The following is a 21,636-nucleotide window of genomic DNA, read 5'->3' as shown; positions in this document are numbered from 1 at the left end:
GCACAACCTCCAGCGCTTGTAGAGGGCGTACATGATCCTTAAACGATGTTTATGAGACTTTCCCCCTGTCTTTCGTTGTGCTCGCGCACCCACTTCTTCGCTCGCCCCCTTGATTTCCCATACCTCTCCATCTTGTTTACTTCTCAGTGGTGAACGCCTTTCACGCCCGCACGCTGCCGATCTCGGGCTCTGTGCTTTCTTATTATTATCACTTCTGTGGAGTCTCTCAGAATCGGTGCGCATGTTCTACTTTCTGTATACTGGCACGGGTCAGATACACGCACGTAGATACACACACACACACCCATACTTCCGTCAGAGACGCTCTTACTCAAGGGGAAGGCAGGGTGGAGGGACCTGCATAGACAGGCAAGTCTTCTTTACATACGCCGAGTGCTGTGCGGTCGTGCTGGTTTACGCGCGCACAGCTCTCCGCTTCTCTGTCCGCTGAGCCTGGCGAGAGATGGGCGCGCGCATCTCACTTGCCACCCTTTCGCCCAGCTGCAGCAAGCACGGATACACTGAATTCACCTCATACCGGTGGTATCACACACCAGGTAGCCTCTTGTGGCAGCTACACGTTCCCTTTGAAGTTTGGCTTGAGTAGGCGAGCTCTTGAGAGACGCGTAGTATCGACTCGTGCGTTCCACACCTCCTCCCATGCCGTCCTCCTCCTCTGCTGCACTCCCAGCGCATCGCGGTGAGACTGTCGTGTCTGAATATGTACACGCTTTGGTAGACTCGACGCCTATCTCAGAATCCCCTGTTATTGCAATTGCAGATGGCCCAACAGATACGGTGACGGCGCCCCCTAGATGGACACAGCGGGGCAGCTGGAATGCGCACCTGGCTCAGCTGCTGCACAGCATGTATCTTGTAAGCCTCATTGAAAAGGCACAACTCGGCGCTATTCATTACGGTAGCGTAGGCATTTCCTCTGCCACTGCCAATGAGCTCAGCAGGAATGTGGATTCTCCACCCCCTACCTCCCAAGGAGCATCGGTGAGCCATGCGACGCCGATGCATAGCGTCGCCATCGATGACCGCTGGCTTGCTGCCGTGACGCGTTACTGTCACTTTACCTGCACCATGGATGACGTCGCGCGAGCGGCAATGGTATTTTCAAAGTTGGTGCATGTACGCTGGTCGCTACAGGCGTGGCGGGACACCGTGCCCCCCCTTGTCGACGGCAAGCAGGAGGCTCACAATAGGGCAACGGGGCAGCGCTCTTTCGCCATTTCACATCAGACCCTGTCCACTGCACCTGGCGAAGCCATTTCTTTCGGAGGAAGGCTCTATGGCCGCCTTTACCTCAGCGCGAGTCATATCATCTCCACAGAAGAGGCAGAGATACACTTGCAGCAGGTGCTTCGGCGCAAAGGCACCCTGACTGCGCAACGCGCGTGGCGCGAACTCGTGAACCATCACACCGCGTACGCGGCGTACACGGAATCAATAGAGAGTGTTATGACCTTGTCATCTGGCGTCAAGGGTGCCGGCAATGCTGCTCCCGGATCGAAATCTTGCGAGGACGCCCCAGGCACACTGGACCACTCCTCCGATACGGACACCGGCGAGAAGAACACTGTCTGCGAAGCGAGCGATGAGCAACTCCTCCGACAATTATCAGCAGAGCTGCGCGCTTCACTCTCAGCACCGATGCTGCGTGCCTTGCTTTCACAGATGCGCCGAGATGCGGCGCACACAGAGCAGTGCGACCAGCAACGCACGGCAGAGTGGCAGCTGAACGAGCGCGTAATGAGCGCATACGAGCAGGTGCGAGCATTGCTAGGTGGAAAACAAGCCAAGGGTCGCAGTGCCTGGTCGCTCCTCGTTGCGATGCGTGAGGAGAGTCGCTTCGAAGACGGGCTGAACGCTGCGGCGCTGCTCTCCCGCCTTTTGAACATCTCTTCCTCCGGTCTCACGGCGACGATGCTGCGCGAAGCAGAGGTGCACGTTGAGCCGCCATCGTCCATAGGAAAAGGGAAGGAGACAACGGCGAAGGGCAAGACAGCACACCGCCAACGGAAGCGCAAGGCTGAAGAGGCGGACCCAGTGCGGCTGATACACGTAACACAGAGCACATTGGTAACCGTGACAGACCTGGAGAGCCTCAACGAGGAACAACTGCAGCTCGTGCGAGTGCAGCTGGATCGAACAAAAGGCTCTATGAAGGGCGTTATGGAGACTATTTCTCAGCGCTGCACTTGACTCGATGGCACAGCTTCCCGCGAATGTGGTGTTTCTTACCCTTGTCGCTTCTCCTCTCTCTGCGTTTGCATCTGCTGCGCGCGTCTGTGAGGGTGCGCAGATGAGGAAGTGGGGAAAGAGCTGCGTGTACGTGTGACGTTGAACAACCTCGTCTTCTTCACCGTATCCCCTCTCCTTCCTCCGCTGCCAATTTATCTATCCATCTCTCTTTCTCTCTCTCTATGCACGCCATCCCTCGATCCTCGCAGCCAGGCGGTCCGTGCGTGCCTTTTCTCACGTCTGCAGTCATGTGAATGTGAAGTGCAAAAGAGGCACTGGGCGAAGGAAGAACAAAACGGTCACACCGCAGCACGCCCGGAGAAAATGTCGAGGGTGTGGGTGTCTTTTGCGAGACGTCGCGACGGAGTGCACCCCGAAAAAAGCATAGCTGAACGCCAAGGAGCACTGTCTATCCCCCCTTCCCACACATAATGGGTCGTAGGGATTCAATGAAAGGTGTTGGTAGCGGTATTGCCGTGATTGCCGCCTCGTGCTCATACCCCATCTCACTCAATACAGAGCTGCCCTCGAGGCCGCTGTCATGTACTATGCCTCTCTCATCTGTCTCCTCCCTCTCCGCATTGGTTTTCCTCTGCGCCCTTGGTGCGGTATCTCTGCTCCTGGATTCCCTTCTCCACTGGACTTGTTCCCTCGGCAAGTACACGACGACAGCGTCCAGGGAGGCACTTGACGAGCCACTGCCACGGACGCAACTGCCTGCCTCCCTCAACCCCCGATCAAGTGCATTTCCTTTTGGTTTTCACTTCGTTGTAATGGCCCTTCTCAGGACCGCGTACCTGCTTGTTGGTGCGTCGAGGTTGCCATTGATACTGCTCTTCTCACCTCCGCTGCGCCAAAGTTCATCATTGTTCCAGACAGACGCGCAGCAGATCCTCAACCCCAGCGCCATCGGACATCAGCTCCGCGACTCCGTGCCGCCGATCTCCAGGAGGCGTAACGATGCCGCACCAGTGTCGTCTGCGAAGCAAAGGGACGTCAAGCGACGTGGCTTTAACGCTATAATTCGCTGGTGTGCCTACCACCAAGACACGGAGAGGCTTGGCTTAATGCATGGAGGGAATCTGACGGGGGAAATAGCTGGCATGGATTCGAGCGTGCTGCGGTGGGTGCAGGAGAGTATCGACAGCTTTTCCTGTGGTCAGTGTTTGGTTCTGCTGTCCTTCTTGTGTGATGTGCTCGATCGCCAAAGGAAGGTAGCTGGGGGGAATGCCCCCACAGAAACGGTGCCAAGCGAGTTTATTAGGGGATTGTGTCGCTGTATTTCCCTCTTGACAGCACACACAACGTGCAGTGAGCAGCTGAAGATTCAGCCCTTCTTGATTCTCCTCTCCGCCGCCTACGGGTTACACCGTGTGACCCACAACAACCCACTGAAATTGCCGTCCGAAACTCTGGAGACTCTCTCAGCTCCGCCGGCACTGTGGCTTGCGCTTGTGCACCAAGTGAATCTCTATTGCAGTACAACGGCGCAGGAGCACTCGAGCATACTCGAGAGCACTGCAATTGAAGCTCTGCTTACCACACTTCTCCTCTTCGACCCATTGCGATGCCAGCAGTTTCTCGCCGCCCCTGATCTATCTCTCATCGCAACAGTCACCAGGCGCCTCGATGCACTGATCGTGCCCGTTTTGAAGGCGACTCGGCAGGAATGTAAGCCGGCTCCCAGCGGAGCGGCGCCGGGAGTCGCACACCTCAAGCCGGGGGTTTCCCCAGAAGCGCAGTTGCCAAGTGGTCTCGAGGAGTACGTGACCTCGTCGAACACCACGGCGTCGCTCTCAGCGTCGCTTGTGCCGATGCCGAGTCGTGTTTGTATGTCGGACTTTGCGCGTATAATTTCGAACGCACGCACCGCGCCGCCCGCGTGTCGAGTAAATCTGATGGAGTACCTGCTGTGCGTCCTGCGCCATCCCTCAACGTTCTCCATTGAGGAAAACCGCTACTTACCGGCCATCATGTCAGCCGTGCGAAGTCGGAATTTATGCCGGATGAGCGGGGTACCGGATGACATTATAAAGCACTCGACTACCATGGAATTCGATGTTCTCGCGGAGGTACTTTGCTATACAAAACGCAGATCTCTGTACCGCGATAACATTTACCAGATGCTGCGCAGTCGCTTTCAGCGAGACGATGGTACCGACGTCTTGGCAGAGTCACAACTCGCGCCTAATGTGGCACTGTCGTTACTACTGAGCCTCGGGTTGCAGTTACCGTGGTCGCTGTGTCGTCAACTCCTCTTGTACAGCCTGACAGTGGCGCCAGAGGTACTCAGAAAGATGCAGACAACAGCGAAGGGAGGCGAAGAGAACGATGCGACTCTACGGAGGGCGGAGAACTCGCCATCCTCGAAGGTGCCACTCTCACTCGATCTCTGTGCGATCCTTTATTTCTTAGGGAAGTGCCATCAGTCTCTGAATTCAGCCCAGCACTTGGAACAGGCGATACCAGAGGCAGGAACGGAGATAAACCAGATGATAAGAGCGCTTGTCTGCTCCATTGACTGGAAAGGGTGTACCGTGAAGAACCTCGGCGAATCGACCCGGAGTAAAGGGAACTTTATCCTGGTAGGCGTTGCGGCGTTGGGTGCGCTGAGTGCGTACGTGGACGGCTATTTTATGCATCAATGTCTGTCGGACGACGATACCATGGACGAGCGTGTCTTGTTCAGCGTGTTGGTGCTCCCCATCCTGAAGGACCGGACACCTCAGCGAGTGAAGATGGAGTCTCTCCCCATCCTTGCCAAGGCAGTAGGGCTTTTCACGACGGAAGAGGCCAAGCGGCGCTTGGTAACGCACATGATCCGTCTCATCAGCGATGGACATTTTTACAGCTTTTTCGCCTTTGTTCGCTTCGTCGCTCCTTTAGCAATCGAGTTCAAGGCGACCACGTCGGAGCACATAGCGCTTGTCTTTCGCCAGCGTGTCCTGTCCGTCCGTGGAATTCCAGAGCACATCCTTCGACATGCGGATGCGCTAAAGGTGCAAACCACGATGCTCCTTCGCACTGTGCGCTACGTGATCGCCATCGGGGCGCTCGATAGCGGGAACACTGCCGTTAATGCCGCCCGTCGCGAGTCGGTGCGAGTGTGGTTTGAGCATTACCTGCAGTGTCTCGCGACAACCGAAAAGAGCAGCAAGAACACGGCGCTGACGACGGACAGTGCCCCTCAGGCCGAAGCGCTTTCAAGCGCAGGCGAAACGAGTTGTGTGGTAAATAGAGAAAAACAGACGCCGCTCATCGCAGAGGAGGACAACCCGCCGGCTACTGACAAAAGCCCCGAGGAGGACTTCGAGGACGCGGATGACGCACCAGACGAACACAGGGCTGACACTAACGACGCTCGCATCGCCCTCGACGCCGCCTTCACGACGTCCGTGACGGACGCGGATGTGGAAGAAGTATTGAGCCTTATGCTACAGGTGGGGTGCAGACAGCCGTATCGTGTCATGCTTGTCGCAGCTCGCCGCTTGACGGAGCGTGCGTCGATGATAGCAGAGGATCAAGTATCCCCAGTTTGGTGTACAGCTGCCCCAGCGATGGCCGGGGGCGGAAACAGGAAGGTCAGTACGCAGAATCACGCGTGGTCAGAGCCAACGATGAATAGCGACTCCATCGCTACCGCAGGAGATGAGCACAGTTGCCCCGCGTTGCTTAGCGTGCCACCTCTCGCCGCGCACTTTGTCTGTGCCGTTCGCATTGACTTCGCCATCGCACTTCCCTCGATGCTTCCTACCTTCGTGAGCGCCCTTCTTGCCAGGTGTGACATTCGAATTTTCTACCACGTCGTTTCTGCTATTTTGATGGCGGTCAAGAGGCGTCGTAGAGTGCCCGCCTTGAGCGAGGACCTGCAGATTGGCGTCATCGCCTTCGGGACCTTGCAGCGCCGCCTCGCCATGGGGCACCTTGTAGACAGCCAGGAGCAGAGCACCACAGTTTTGAAGCTGATCGTCAGCTTCTTACATCACCTCACGCTGGCGGTGCCGCACCTCTGTGTGGCGCAGCTGGCGTTTCTTCTGGCCAACAGCCAGCGCGGCACCGCGAGTACTTTGGTATCGAACAACCGAGCTTCGAGTCAACTCGATTGCATGGCAGGTCTGTCAAAGGAACTGCAGGGCGTTGTGCCCCAAGACGAAGCGGAGCCAGGCGACCTGGACGACGCTGTGGACGACAAGGATGTATTTGAGAGTCACGTCGCAATCCATGCCGAGTTGGAGGCCTGCCTCCTCCGCCTCGTCCCGTATCTTGGAGCTGTCGAGCTGAAGCAGATAGGCCTCGCCCATCTGCAGAGGTTGTCCCTCTTTTTCCCTCACGCGTCACCGTTTGTGGCACAGCAGCTGCAGCCACAGCTAAGCGACTTCAGCCAGCGGGAATTGCTGCAGCTGGTCGCGCAGTACCCTGCCGGGACCGCTGAAGTGCTGGCGTTGCTTTCCAAGACTGATCTGTATGCCAGTATCGATCTCAACGACTACGTCACAATCGCGAAGAGGCTGCCAATGCAGATCAACGAGGTGATTGTTGCAGCGCACCTGCCTCACATGACCATCGCCTGGATTGCCCGCGTGCTCTCCGCATTGGCAGCGCGTCATGAGGAGGTGCCGATGCGACTGCTGCGAAGTTTGCTGTATCGGGTATCGGCGGTGGCCGAGGACGCCAGCGAGTCAGACAAGAGCCTGCTCATGATGGTACTGCAGGGGTATCTCCTCTTCCGCAGCGATCGTGGCACCCTGGTGGAGCGGCTTGCCGAAATGAAGTCAGCGGCAGCTGAGAGCAGCATTTCGCACATAGACGACGTGCTCTGGTCAATGACATTGACGGCGCACAAAGTTGAGGAGGGAGAACAGCAGGAGCGTCGGGAGCTTATTCGTACTTCCTTCGATCGTCTCCTCTCTCTTGAGCACATTTCCACCCTTGATGCGCTGCGGGTTTTTCTCATATCATATCCGACCTTTCTGCACCAAATACGTGAGCAGGGCGTTGTGGCGAAGGTCGAGCAGCAACTCCTGCCCAACATTCTGGCGACCACGCCCGTCCAGTGGCGCGAGCTGGCGGCGCTGGTGCAGCTGCTAGCAGAGCACCACGTCCTCTTGCCATCCACCGTAGACATTCTCCTGAAGTCGGTCTTCACCGCGGCACAGCTCACCAGCCTGTATAAGGCCGTCATGGCCTCTTCAGATAGCAATACCGTCTCGGCCTTGGAGACGCTCCTCCAAATTGCTGCGAAGTGCGCGGAGGCAGCAGCGCCAGGACACTCGCCGTTCCCTCTTCTACCAGTGACCGAACTGGTGCTGAGCATCTTCAACGCCGTTCAGCACTGGCTAGCCGCCGTCACAGGGCTGCTCGTCACCACCACCTCATCCCTGTCTGCCTCGGAAGAGACAACCGGTCGTCACATATGTTGGATGCTCCTGAACCGCAGCGACGAGCTGAAGCCGAGCGAGTTTGCGCGACTGGTCCAGAGCATGAGTCGGCTAAAAGCGTGGGATCTGATGGCGATAGAGTCGAAGCCAAGTCCAGCAGGCACCGCCACTGCTGCTGCGGGCGAAAGTCTTGCCTTTGACAGAGCGCTAGCCTCGTGCTACGAACGCGCCGACGCCCATAGTCGCTGCATTCTCCTCAAGGCCATCGCCATGGACACATCCGTCTTGCGCCGCTTCGAGACCATCGTTTTCCCTCCTATCCAAAACGATGTCCCACTGCTTCCGTCCGAGGACCTAGAGCTTGTTCTCACCGCGGTGCTGCAGGTCAGCAATGAGGCAATCGTGGAGCCGGTGCTGGACGCCATCGACACTCGGATGCTTCCCATTCTTGATCAGTGCCGTCGCAGCGCCATCGTACGTCTTGTGCAGTGCCATGCTCACTTCAGCATCAACGACGAGATCGTTGTGACGGCAGCGCTACAGGCCCTCGAGCGCCAGGCTACCACCGAGGTGAAGCTGGACGTCTCGCAGCTGCTTAGCATACTGCAGGCGGTTGCCAGCCTGACTGTGTCACAGCTGCCGGAGCGACTTCTTGTTCTATGCTTTCAACGGCTAGAGAAAATGGCGTCGATGCTGACCCCGCTTCAGCAGTATCAAGTAGGCCGGCTAATCCTCGACTTGGAGATGGGCTACAGTAGTAGCGTAAGTGCGTTGGTACTCCATATCCTGGATAGCCGAGATGGCGTACGCGGACATAAGCAGTTCCAGGCTATGACAGAGGAGCTGTGTGACGTGTTTGAGGTCGAACTGCCGGCTCAGCTTCGCGCGTGCCGACTGCGAAAGGTGAGGAACAAGCAGCGTGTCAAAGATTTTTGGTCCGCTCAACGCAGGCTGAAGCAGCAGGCCATGCTGCACCACTGCCAGCACTGATGAAATGGTACTGCATGGTGCGCAGTGAGGTTGGATCCATGCCTGTGTGTGTGTGTATTGGACGGGGCGTGCAAACACATCCTCAGGCAGGCGAATTCGCCGTTGTATTTGCAGAACGCTGCCACGAAGAGGGAGGACGGGATCTTGTTTTTACGCGACGTTTGCCTGTCGAGATTTACAAGCACTGCTGCTACGCTTCACAGACGCGTAATAACACACGTCAAACTAATTAAGAAGAAGGTACGCAGAATGCGATGGCCTCAGCTGTGTTGCCCACACTCACAGGGGCAATCACAGCTGATTTGACATCCTGCTAGACTGTGTCGGAGAGTATCATCACCCATTCGTGCTACTCCGTGTCGTTGAACATCCCCGTCTTGACGTGGCATGGTCGTGTGTACACGCCTGAAGAGGACGACGGCGGTAGGGAAAGAGAAGACAGAAAAAAGCCGCACCTCTGGGCCCCCGCCTCTCTCCCGTTCCCGGTTAGCGCTCCGCTCGCTACGGCGCCCCGCGCTGTGAAGGTGGGCCCATCGCATGCACGTTTTTCCACTTCACTTTATGCAGCACTGCTCGCCTCCTCTCTCCTTCTCTGGGCCCCGACTTCCACTTGGCTGCCCCTGCAGCGCCACGCTTCCTGGTCGGCCTCTTTAGTGTCTCGTAGTGCCCTTTTTGTTCGATGACGCAGCAGCGGATTCGCAGGGCAAAACGTTGCGTTTCGCTGACGTGTCATGATGTTGAAAAGGGGCGCCGAAACCAGCCTGATGGAAGACGATTGTCTCACCTCCTCGCAACAGTATGATCCCCACCTCCTTTTTCACGTGAGTATACGGCGCAAGGGGTATGAGACTATCGGCGCCAACGCCTTTCTCCGCTGCTGCGCCCTGCGCGTACTCGATGTATCTGGAAACAAGCTAAGCACGCTCTCAGGACTGGAGAGCGTTGCGCCCCAGTTAACGTTCCTCAACGCAGCCGAGAACAGCCTCCAGGACATTAGCGCACTTGTCAAATGCACGGCATTGGAGCGGTGCATGCTGGAGGGCAATCAACTCCACTCCTTCGCCTCCCTTGAGCCGCTCGTGTCGCTCCCCTGTCTCGTTGAACTGGTGTTGCAGCGACACGTGCCTTTTGATGACGTTGGCATGGCCCTAGGGAGCTCTCAGCAGTGCTCTAGCAGGCTGCTATTGCTGGACAACCCGATTTGCCGTGACGTTGTCGCCTACAAGCAGCAGTTCCTTGCTAGGGTATCTCATGTACGTTGGGTAGACGGGGCCTTGGCTCATCTACGCGCGAGGTCCCTGGCAGAGAACGCTACAAACGTCTTGAATGACGCCACGGAACACTCCTCCACGTCGATAGTGGAGGCGGCCGTCGCATCCTTCCAGTCCATCCGCGTTCAGATGACCACCACTGTAAAGGAGGAGACGGAGCTGCGGTGCCAACTCGAGCGCTATGCAGATCGATGTAAAAAAAAAAAACCCAAGCACAGCAACCAACGCTAGACTCGCAGGCGAGCGCCACGGAAAAAAAAATGAGTGAATGACTTTCCTTTCCTGTGTGTCTGCGAACGCAGTTATCTGCTTGGCCGGTGTGAGTCTGGTGCTGCCTCTCTCTGCCTGTGGATGTTGGGGTGCGTCTTGGAGAAACACTGGTCGCACTTTTCGCCCTGCTATGTATTGGCAGGAATGCCAAAGGACTGCCGCACAACGGCTGTGTGCTGCGGGAGCAAAACCAAGTCCTTCCTGTTAGGAGCGCCGGCCATGTACCAGCAAAGGCAACGTTCACTGGATAGCGGTACTTACATCCAACTGTGAGGCCTCCTTATTGTGGTCTTTCCTTTTTTTTTTGCATCGAAATGGGCAGTGGTCTCCGGTTAGCGCTTGGCCTGCCGGAGCGGAGAGAAGAGCAAATACATACATGGCCGCGGCGTTGTTGAAGGTTGTTGAAGTCCCCCTTCACGCTTCCTCTCTGCGTCGATGAATGGGCGGCGCGCCTAAAGGCGCCTCTCTCTTTGCCTTTCAGCGTGCATGTCTTGTACTCTCGTGTTACCGATTGTTGCATACGTTGGTTGCCCCCGCATCTGCGGCTTGGAGTCATGACTTCTTCCCTGCACTCTCAGACACCCTCTCTCTACCCGCTCTACTGATACTTCTCTTCCCCACTCTCCGCGCATGCGCACCGGCCACCCAACACGAAGAGAAAGAGTCGAGACACTAAAGCTGAAGATCTCAAGAAGGAACTATTGGCGAGTCTGCCACCACCGCTGGCGCACTCCCACGTGTAGGAAGCCGTGTCGGCTGTTTCTTGGCCTTCTGCTTCCTCTGCCCTCCCTTCTTGTCGCAGCGGCCACCGATCGTTGGGCACATCTGAATCACCTTTTCCCAGGTCGAATGAATTCTTCAGATCTCATTCAGGAGGACGACTACGTCTTTATTAGCGGCGGCGGGTCTCACAAGATTCTGCAGATCAAGAAGGATGTGAAAGTACGCCTTGGCCGATCTGGTGCAGCCCTTGCGGCGACGCTGATCGGCACACGCTACGGTGGCGTGTGCCACCTCGACCACGCGGGCAAGAGATTTGTGGAGAGCAACGAGTACCCAGATCTGGACATTACCGAGGTTGGCGTTGGCGAGGAGGTGAAGGATAATCGTGACTTGGTGGATGATAACACGAATCAGCAACTCTCCAACAACGAGGTGGCGACGATCCGTCGCGAGAAAGGCCTTGACGAGCTCCTCCAGACACTGGTCGAGAAGAGCACGAGCTACCGCACCAAAACGAACTTTGCGCAGGAGAAGTACATCAAGAAGAAGCAGAAGAAGTACGGCACCCTTTTCAAGGTGGAGCGCGTCACCGTCGACAACCTGGCGGAGCTCTACCTTCCCACTATCAACCCGTCCGACAAATTGACTGACGACGCGCGGTGCATTCGCCTGCGCGCCGATACGGTGGCTCTCATTTTGCATCATAGCGACGTCCACCACAACAGCCGTGTCGTTCTGTACGAAAAAACAAATGGCGTACTGCCGGCCAGCCTACTAACGCGCATGTGTGACGAAGGACGCATCTACCAGATCCTCGACAAGAACGCGCAGCCGAACCCGACGATTGCTATCAAGGTGCTGAAGCTCCCTCTTGTCAAGGAACGATGGAAAGCGGTGCCGCGTAACCCCGAGTTTCTTGAAGGGCTGACGGAACAGGGCAAGGAGTCAGTAAGGGGCACCGCCAAGTCTACTGAAAGGGGCGGCGACGGCGGAGCGGCCGCGGGGCGACCTCAGCTCCACCACACTAGCACTGATGTGACTCAGTGGGTGAAGGGACACGAGGCGCGGCAGCTTCTGCTCGAGCATCCGGCAGACTCCCTTGTCATCTGCGACGACGAGTCGCCGCAGCGTGCCGTGTCAGACCTGCTCCCCTTCCTGGCGTGCGGTGGCCACATTGTCGTTTACAGCCCATTCCCAGAAGACCTCACCAAAATCTTCCTTGAGCTACGCAACGACTGCGTGAACATTCAAATATCTGAAACGTGGTACCGCCATCACCAGGTGCTGCCAAAGCGCACCCACCCTACGGTGAACATGAGCACGGCAGCTGGATATCTGCTCACGGCAATTAAAGTAGACCGGACCCCCGCGACACCGCGGCCCATTGTAGCGGTGACATCACCTGGGCCACCAACCACGACGGAGGCAAGTTACAAGAGGTCAGCTGCCGAGGAGCTCGATGACATGGCCCCGAAGAAAGCTGAGAAAGTGGAATCCTCGGACGAGTGCAATGCCAACCGAATGGAGCCACAGCCCTAACGGGTGTGCTGGCGCCGTGCACACCATGTGCCCTCTCCGGCTTCATGTGTCTCTGCCTCTTAAAGCTTGACAGCGCTGGTATCGACTTCTGTTTGACGAGCACTCTTGTAAGTCGATTAAGTCAACCATCTGAGAGTAAACAATTCACACGTAAACGAACAACGCCGAGAAAGAACGCTCTAGCGCCACTTTTCTCCTACGCCATTTCCCCTCCCCTTTTATCCTATATATATAACTACCTTTCTCTCTGTGTGTGCGTATGTCTGCGTACCGGAACCGAAGAGATGGGGAGACATTGGCGAGCGTGCACGACATGACACCTCCTCCGCTATTTCATGCCCAGCTGTACCCCCTCTCCTTGCCTCTGTGAACTCTCCACCATGTTCTCTGCATCTTTTCTCTCTCTCTTTCAACGAACTGTCCTTGGAACGGCGCCGATTCTCACATCTGTGCAACCACCACCGGTCATATCACACGCACCCGCTGCACCGCTACGCGCATGTTTTGCAGGGTCTCGTTTTGCCTCTCACGCTCACTCTGATATATTACTCCATTGACAGCGATCTGCATGTGTTTCAATAGGCTTTGACGGTGCCACGACTTCTCGCCTCTCCTCCTCTCGCTCTCCCTTTCCCTTTCCCGCCTTCATCATGATCTACGATACCAACTCCGCTCAGTACCAGCAGTTTCTCAGGTCCAGCGGTCGTCGTCGCGATGACTACGGAAAGTCTAAGACGGCCATCGTGAACAAGCAGACTGCCAAACCGGCAGGCGCTGCTAGCACCGGTCTGTAGAGTACGCGCGCTCTCCCTCATCGGCACGAACATTGCTGTGTGTTAAGCCATGCATCCCCATTCTGCATCACTTCTTGTCCGCCGCGGCGTGTATCAGGGTAGGGTGTGCTTGGCAGGGTCCTTTCGCGCGCAGAAAATGAAAACTCTGTGCCTGCACCACGTGTTCTTTGTGACAGCAGAAACGGTGGCCAAGCCGAAATAGCTCCGCGATGCACCGTCATAAGGGCAACAGTTTTTCGTTTTTTTGCTGCTCTCTGGCGATGTTGATTTTTTTTTTGTGGAGTGTATTGTCTTTTATCTAAATGTTTCCTTGTGATTTAATGGCATGTCCCTTTCTCCCTGTGCCGGACACCTCCTCCTGAAAGGAAACCAGGGAGGTCGTGGGCATCCACGGACGCCCCCTTCCACTATCGGTCTGTGTGTGGGTGTGTATGCCTGCGATTGTGCGAGTGTGGAGGTACGTCTTTGTGCAAAAAAAAAAAAATGATGACGACGTTAGTGAGCGGGCAGGAGAGTAGTATTTAATGGGAAAGGCCGACCTCCAAAAACATTTCGGGCATTCGATAAGCCAGAAAGGGCAAGCGAATGGCGTAGTATAGCGTACGAGCCGTCAGGAGAGTGTGCCGCGACGATGCCCTAGTGGCTTGTGCGTGCACGCTTACAGCTCAAAGAGGGCCACCCAAGGAAGCCAGTCGCAGGGCTGCGGATATGTTCGAGTACGCCAGTGTGCAGGGGTGATAACGCTTATTGGGTTGTGTGGGAATCAAACTCGCTTGTGTGGGACCGCCTTTGAGGTGAGCTCGGCGTGGCTAGCGTCATTGGCTCGCCGCAGACCCCTTTGCTGCGGACTCGAACACACTGAGGGGTGCACATCACTCGGCTCCGTCCTTCATATACGGTTAGCGCCTCACAGTGCACTGACATTTTGGTCCTCCACTTGGACGAATGCTCCCTGGGCCATTATAGCACTCGGCCTCTGATCGGCACGGTTCTCACCTCTCCCCTCCCTCTCCCTCTGCTGCTTGTTCTTTCGTGCTTCCTTCTCTCCCCCGTCGACTTGTGCACATGTCCCTCTACCAAGTCGTTCTGCGCACCCCCACCCTGGAGCCACTTCGACCCTCACGTGTCAAAATCAACGCACACACATGACTCACCCTTGCGCAGCCGTAGCAGCTAACGATAGCGGGGCCGCACAGCGTAGCAGAGAATGAAGCGCTTTTTCAATTCGCTTTACGAAGGTACAGGCATCATCACGGACGCGGGGCAACGCAGCATCGCAAGCCGCGTGTCCGCTTTGGCAGTAGAGGGGGTGCTGGCTTTCACAGTGCTAGGCACTCTCGGCGTCGATACAGCACCCCTCATCGCCGCTGCAGGAGTCACCGGCGCGACGATTGGGTTTGCGTGCAAGGACTTTGGAGCGAACTTTGTCGCCAGCATCGCCCTTTCTGGCCAGCGAGCGCTCCGCACGGGCAACAAGGTGTCCATCGGCGTTGGTCCCACCATGGTCTCTGGCACTGTGGTAGACTGGGACACACGCTACATCTACCTCCAAAATGAGAAGAAGGCTGTTCTGTGCGTGCCGAATAACGTGATACTGAACTCCGTCGTCACGTGGGAACCCCCGAACTCGAGCGCTCCACTCACAGCGGAGAGTGCCGCCCCGGCGAAGGACAACAGGGAGTGGAGTGCGGCCGCCGGTGCAGCTGGGCCGCCAAAGAAGTAGCAGTGTGCGCCACCTTGCTCTTCACAGCTCCCCTCCCTCGTTTCTCTCCCCTTGGGTACTCTTCATCTCACGCCTCATTGTTGTTTTGCCCCTCTTGCCAATCGCGTCTCTTTCTCTGCAGTTCACCCCACCACCACCACCACCATTACAGCTGCGCGAAATGTGCCTAGACATGCATCAATGATGATGCATATTCACATCAGTAGAATGGCTCTCTCCACCGTTCACAATTCCCTCTGATTTTGTGGTGCGCAGTGACAAACGATGGCGCACTACGACCCCATGTGTCGCAAGAAAGTTATCGGCCGTATGCGAGAGACTCAAAAGAACAGAAGCCCTGTTCAAGGAATGGGTGACCTCGTCCCCCCCCCCCCACCCGCCACGCTCGACGTCACCGCAACCCTCTCACCCAAGTTATCGCAGGGACGCGTGCTCTCGTCTTTCCTCTCTCCCTGCAATATCAATGCGACCTCTCCATCTGACTCCCCTCTCCCTCCTCTCGCTTTCTCTCTCCTTGTCTCACTCTTTTCATCCTTTCCGTGCATCGGATGGAGAGTTTTTTAGTTGCCGCCAAGGCCCACGGGGAACGCTCCGATTTCGACGTGGCTTTGCAGGGACATCACCGCAGTGCCGCAGTCCGAATCACCCACTGCGTCTCGTCTGTTGGCTTGTTTGTTACCTTGTAGTGTGGATTGCCCTCCTCCTCCTCCTCCTCATTGCGCAACCGCCTCGGGTGGAGTTTGGGTTGTGTTGCTGTAGCTCCCCTGCCTCTCCCTTCCCTCTCGCTGTTTGTTGAAACGTTCCTCTCTTTCTCTCCTTTTATTCTGAGAGTGTAATGTCCACCCAATGGCTGGCAAGACCCCTCTTGAGCTAATCAGTGTGGGCACAGTTACCCCGCGCGAAAGGGGGATTTCTTCGCATACGGTGCCGTCTGTAGTGGAGGTGCTTCCGGGGCTGTATCTCATTGCGACCATTATGCGAGCAAAGAACAGGTGTCTTTTGGAGCTGTTGCGGCCGGGAACGACCTCGCCTGACGGAATCTCGGACCCCTTCACTGTAACGCGCAAAGACGAGTTACAGCGACGCTTGTCAGAGTCCTCGACGAGCTCAATAAGACACGCATCCACAGTAAACGTACCAACGACGCTTCAGGCTGGCTTTCGAGTTCCGCGAATCATTCAACTCGTTGCCGAAGACGAGGGCGTGATTGAGACCGTTGCCCTCCTTCGCGAGCCACTCGACTCGGCTTTTGCGACCTCCCTTGAGGCCAGAGAAGGCAGCGCTGAGCGGATGAATACTGTAGACGGCGCACCACCGACGCCGATTCACCACGTATACGTGCACTTCTTCATTGGCACTTCCAATGGGACTGTCCTCGTGGGAAACGCGTTGCGCGGCACCATCTTGGCCATCGCCCAGTTTCAATACCACCATCTCTTCGATGATGAGCGACGAGGCGATCGCCTCACCACGACCTCTACGGCCCACACTGGTGCGAGTAGCGGTAAACCGGCGGCCGTCTGGCCGAGGAGCGAAAAGAGTGCCGCTGTGAATCAGTCGGTAGTCAAGTTTGTTGTGGGCCAGCGATCCGACGCCCTGCGGTGGAATTCATCCCTTCGCTTCTCACAGCTGTCAACCGGTTCGGCCTCGGACCGAGGTAGTGGCTCTTCTGCCGAAGCCAGAGAGAGATCTGGATCTCCAACAGTCCACTCGGGCGTCACCAGTGTCTATGTCGTGCACAGTGGCGGCAAGGTAGTCGAGCTTTCCCGCGTAGCGCTGGATGTGTTTGTGCGCGTCTCCCTCGACCGTCTTGACGGCCGTCGCCCGCATCTCATAGTGGAGTGGTCGCCGGAAACGTCCACCAGCACTTTTCCAGTCGCCGGGCCTGCCAGCGAGTTTGCGGCCCACGTCAGCCACGTATCGGTGTTGGCGCCGCCACCGGGCTCCTACTCGAGTGTCGAGAGCTGCACCGCGACTACCAAGTATGCAACGGCCGAGTCGACAACCTTCTCCATCTGCGATGCCGACATTGTGAGAGTGCCCTCCAGCGGCGGCGCGTCGCCGTTGCTGTCTCCGCTGGAAGCACCGCACGGCTTCTCTGATGTGCTTCTTGTCGGTGGCACCAATCCGCTCCTCTCGTCGTTTCGCCTGCAGCCTCCGCCCTCGGGGTTCTCGGCATCCAACACGGTCAAGGCTGTAAAGAGCATGGTAACTGGCATGGCCCGCTCGCTGTGGTTCAGAGCCCTCGGCACATCGGGGACAGTGGAGCGCATGCCACACCTTAAAAAAATTGCCGCACCGCGCACGCACACGCTTCTGCAAGCCGACGCAAAATGCACGGCGCTTCAAGTGGACCCAACACATCGGTGGGCCGCACTCGCGATCGAGAACGGTGGCCGCATCTACGTGGCGGACGTGCAAAGCGGCATAGTGGCTGCGGTGCTGAAGGGCTGTCGCGCTGCGCAGTTTACCTGGTGGTGGACAGAGCTCGCCGGCGCCAGGGCCGCCCTGTTGCTTGTCGTGTACCTGCCGCTCCGCCGCGCAGTCGAGGTGTACACGACACGGACGTGGCAGCGCCTCGCCGCGCGACATGTACCGAAGGGAAGTGTGCTATTGCGATGTTCTGGGGTGCCAAGTGAAGTAGCAAGTAGGGCCTCAGCTTCACACGGAGAAGACCGACCCGCTCCCGCGTGTGGCGGCAGCGGCACCGCCGCGCTACTAATGGACCCTGAGGGAAACGTGTTCCGTGTTGGTATTAATTGGGTGCTCGACAACTCACGGGCAAGCCGCGCTCGCCTGCGCTCCTCGCACCCCGCATCACCGCCATGGGGAGCAGCCGCGGTGTGGCCCGACAGCGAGGCGTGTGCACTGAGCACGTCGGTGCTGCGCGATTGTCAGACACCGGACGATTTTCTCGAGCTTGCTCTGCGCCTGCCCTTGCCACAGCCACACATGCAACAACTGACCACCGCAGAGGGAGGGTTCATTGTTGCTGGCAGCAATGAGGTGCGCGCCTACCTGAAGCAGCTGGCAGGACTCTGCGAGACAGTTCATCGGCGATTTGCGCCAGGGTATGCGGAGATTACCGCGACGCCGATGCCGAGCCCCATGCAGGACATTCTCGACGGCGCGCCTACGGCGGTGCCGCGCGGCGTAACCGCGGCACAGTGTCTTCACTACGTCCAACGGTATGCAAGCTTGGTGGAGAACTACCAGCGGTTCCTGACCTGTAAAAACGTCGCTGCGACCCTCTACTTCGACCCACACCAGTGGACCTCAGCCCTTATAACACCGGACCTGTGGAAGGCGACGTTCTCTATCGCAGCACATCCCGGCGTAGCTGCCTTTGTGAAGACGATGGATGCGTATGTTGCCGTCACTCTTGCCGCACACCCCACCGAGCTGAGCATCTACAAGAAGCACGTGTCTACGTATCTGCATCAGGTGATGCGCGGCCCCCCTCATGCGGCTGCTGCTGCGGGGCCAGGCAGCCCACCCCCTAGGGCACACGCGCCAAAGGCCGCTAGAGTGGCACCGCATTTGGCTCGCCCCTCCAACGTCATGTCCCTTCCTGCGTTTCTCCGTTGCTTCTACGTGGGGTCGACGCGCCCCACCTTTCTGCGCAGTGCCGTCGAAAGCGCCGAAGATGCAGACGGCAGCGTTACCATTCTCGGCCCCCTATCGGACCTAGTCTTTGGGGTTTGGGGCGTGGACAGCTTTCTCGCACAGCTACCCGCCTTACGGGATGTTGGCTGCGCAGATGACGATATCGCCCACATCACGGTCACGTGGGTGGCGCGGCAAGCAGGACGTGACCTTGCGGCGTTGCTCTGCAGCACCACAGTAGGATGCCTCGCCGCCACGCTGCTCAGCTTCTCTGACGAGGACTTCGCCGCGGCACTGGCGCGGGCCCCAATCCCGTTTATCTCCGTCGACGGCGGTTTGGCGACTCGCGCAGCGGTAGACTGCGTGACAGGCCTAGTGTGGTGCTGCGCCGCGCGGTTTGTCCTGCGACGGCCGGGCTCCACCGTTGCCCAAAGCGAGCTGCTTGTACGCCGCGTTCGGCAGCTGCTTCAACTGTGGCAGAGTCTCTCCAAAGCGTCGCTCCTGCCGAGCACCTCTGTACCACGAGAAGTAGATCCGGCGCGAAGTGACAGCGCCACCTCCGACGACATGGCGGCCTTGCTTCTCCGCCTGAGCGCTGTCGAGCCGTCGTACTCGCGGAACGCAGAGTGTGGCGGTTCTATCTGCGACATTAGTGGAAGGAGAGAACACGCGGCAACTACGGCTAACCACACTGAGGGAGACGTCATTGAGGTGTACCTGCAGCGGAATGGCATCACAGCCACGCTCCTTGACGGGCTCACGGTGCCACGAGCGGACGCGGATGCAGACGCCGCGCGTCTTTTCCCGCTCTTTTCCGCGTTTTTCTCGCTGCTAGGGGAGGCGGGGTGCGTCAGCGACCCAGATGCTGTTGTTGTCCAGTCGTTGCCGTGGATTGACAGCCGTCAGTGGGCTGTGGAGCGGTTTCACAACGAGGCACTTCGGCCAATCGAGCAGCTCTGGCAGCAGCTGAGCTCAACGTCCACGAAGTGTGGCACTGGCGCGTCATTGAGGAGGAGCGCGTCGGGTGTGTACAAGTCGTGCCTCATTCTCGTAGCCATGACCGTCCTGCAACACATCTTGCGCCCCCTTACTGACGTGGCGTTTTTTTTCTGGGACACAGACGCTGTCCCTGATGGAAACTTTTTTCCTGTCGACGGTACCCCGTCTGGTCTCCTGCTGTCCGGCAGCCGCACCTCTCGTGACTACCTGAACAGTGTGCAGCGGCTCTCCAGTCTACTGGAGCGGATGTTGCTGCACCTTGTTGCACCGCTCGAGAACGCCGACCGGGCGCTTCTCATCCAGGAAATCAGTCTTGCCTTGGCAAGGGACAACGCGCTGCTCTTCCCGCTCGTGCCAAACTTTCTGCGCGTGCAGCTGACGATGTGGATGCAAGTGCTTGCCCAGACCCCGCGCTTCCCGCTGCGGCGTACGCAGCGAGTGCGGCAGCTGATCGAGTTGATCCTCTTTTTTTCTGAGGTACCCTCCTTGACTGTGGGTGACGTGCCGCTGACGCAGCTGCAGTCGCACCTCACCATTCCGTGGAAGGTCTTGCTAGGTGGTCCCAGCAAACGGGTGCAGCTTCAGCTTCTCCCCGCCGCGGTCCTCAAGAAAGCGGCGTCGCCGACATCGGCGCCGATGGCCCGTCTTACCTCCCTGGTGGCGACTCCCTCGCTATCTACGCGGTCCACCGGCCCGGCGATTTCGCCGTACGTGGCCGAGGAGGAGGACACGCATAGCACCCCGCTGAACGTCAGGGCGGCGGCGACGCTGCTTCGGCGGTTTCTGGCTGCTAGTGGCGTCTTGTACGCGAATCGGTATGGCCCCGCCTCGATCACCGCCTGGGAGTCAACGTCTTGCCTCGGGTTCGTTGCCGAGGATACGCGCCAAGTCTTGGCACGTCTTGGAGAGTGCCTGGGCCTCCAGGAGTCTTTTCCAGAGATCGGTAATGTGGTGCTCATGGACTATGAGATCAAGCATCTGTTTCCTGTTTCGGCTGTGGAGCAGGCGATGTTCTTGCTGTCGTCCAGGTCGGCCGCACCGTTGGTGGCCGCATCAAATTTGCAGTCGTTTTTGGTTCTCATTCTTCAGCACATGACGGCGCGGTGTAAAGGGTATGAACAGCGGGGCGAGCGTGCCGCCTACGACGCCGCTTTGAAGCAGCTGCGCAGCATGGCGCAAGTTGTTTCGGAGGATTTGCGAGCGTGGCTGCAAGAGCGTGAGGACGAAATGACAGCGACCCCAGAGAGCAAGACGGCGAAGAGCACAGCGGGTGGCCATCATTCCACATCGCCTGCCCGATCCATCCCTTACGCTTTGTCGGCCGAGTCGGCCCTGTGTGGGTCTGGCTGGGTGACACCAGCGGAACACCGAGAGATGGGTCGACTGGTGTCGTCTGTCCTCTCGATGGGGAAGGGAAATGAGGTCCACAAAAACCTTTTTCACCTGCTCTTCACACTCTCGCAGTGGGCATGCGAGGGGTACCTGCAACTCCCGCCTACGGCCCAACGGGTGGCACGCGAACTGCCGCTGATTGTGAAGAAGTGGGAGAAGCTCATTTGAGGTCGAGGAATGTGTGCATGCTGGCGCTGGTGCGTGTCGCTGCATCTGCGAGTCGTCGTGTGTTGTGCTGACGTCAATAGCGGACTTTTTCTGCGATCGTTTTATCTCTCCTATGATCTCCTTCATGCGCCGCGTCTCGCGCAGCGGTTCGTTCCTTGTATTACCGCTGCTGCTCATGTGTACTTTGATTAGACCAACCTGCTCTGATGCACTGCAACTCAGCTCCTTCGAGTGAAATCAGGTGAGATGGCCATAGTTTGCAGGGCAGCGAAGGGCTCTACAACACCATCCGCGACATCGCCGAACAAAGAGTGCGTGAAGAGGAGGGATGTGTGTTTGCGTCTCCTCCGTGCAAGGAGGGCTGTGTGCGTCTCAACAAAGGAGTCCGACTGAGTGGAGAGGTCCGCCTACGGAGGAAGAACGACTTCTTCAAGGAGAAGGGCGCATCGAATACGTCCTCTTATTGCCATACCTGCGGGTAAAGCGACCACCTCGCCCTAGTGACTGCTCCTCCCCACCTACACACACACTCT

At 57.7% G+C, this 21,636-nt stretch overlaps 6 protein-coding genes across 6 annotated transcripts; all 6 read left to right on the top strand.

The window, feature by feature from the left end:
• Positions 1-867: 867 nt before the first annotated feature.
• Positions 868-2,211, top strand: LPMP_355950 (hypothetical protein; the record flags this gene model as incomplete). The annotated part of the gene is made up of 1 exon (XM_010705223.1): positions 868-2,211. One exon carries the CDS (start codon positions 868-870, stop codon positions 2,209-2,211), a length of 1,344 nt encoding a protein of 447 aa, XP_010703525.1.
• Positions 2,212-3,023: 812 nt separating this feature from the next.
• LPMP_355940 (hypothetical protein) lies at positions 3,024-8,618 on the top strand (the record flags this gene model as incomplete). Its single annotated transcript, XM_010705222.1, has 1 exon — positions 3,024-8,618. One exon carries the CDS (start codon positions 3,024-3,026, stop codon positions 8,616-8,618), a length of 5,595 nt encoding a protein of 1,864 aa, XP_010703524.1.
• A 731-nt stretch (positions 8,619-9,349) lies between these two features.
• Positions 9,350-10,120, top strand: LPMP_355930 (hypothetical protein; the record flags this gene model as incomplete). The annotated part of the gene is made up of 1 exon (XM_010705221.1): positions 9,350-10,120. The coding sequence occupies one exon, from the start codon at positions 9,350-9,352 to the stop codon at positions 10,118-10,120; it is 771 nt and encodes a 256-aa protein (XP_010703523.1).
• An 888-nt stretch (positions 10,121-11,008) lies between these two features.
• Positions 11,009-12,421, top strand: LPMP_355920 (eukaryotic initiation factor 3-like protein; the record flags this gene model as incomplete). The annotated part of the gene is made up of 1 exon (XM_010705220.1): positions 11,009-12,421. One exon carries the CDS (start codon positions 11,009-11,011, stop codon positions 12,419-12,421), a length of 1,413 nt encoding a protein of 470 aa, XP_010703522.1.
• Positions 12,422-14,422: 2,001 nt separating this feature from the next.
• LPMP_355910 (hypothetical protein) lies at positions 14,423-14,938 on the top strand (the record flags this gene model as incomplete). The annotated part of the gene is made up of 1 exon (XM_010705219.1): positions 14,423-14,938. The coding sequence occupies one exon, from the start codon at positions 14,423-14,425 to the stop codon at positions 14,936-14,938; it is 516 nt and encodes a 171-aa protein (XP_010703521.1).
• An 846-nt stretch (positions 14,939-15,784) lies between these two features.
• LPMP_355900 (hypothetical protein) lies at positions 15,785-21,103 on the top strand (the record flags this gene model as incomplete). The annotated part of the gene is made up of 1 exon (XM_010705218.1): positions 15,785-21,103. The coding sequence occupies one exon, from the start codon at positions 15,785-15,787 to the stop codon at positions 21,101-21,103; it is 5,319 nt and encodes a 1,772-aa protein (XP_010703520.1).
• Between the last annotated feature and the right edge of the window lie 533 nt (positions 21,104-21,636).

The sequence above is a fragment of the Leishmania panamensis genome (assembly GCF_000755165.1).
Source record: "Leishmania panamensis strain MHOM/PA/94/PSC-1 chromosome 35 sequence".
NCBI classification, from domain to species: domain Eukaryota; phylum Euglenozoa; class Kinetoplastea; order Trypanosomatida; family Trypanosomatidae; genus Leishmania; species Leishmania panamensis.
The sequence above is the reverse complement of the archived record's forward strand: the minus strand, read 5'-3'. Positions and strand labels throughout refer to the sequence as shown.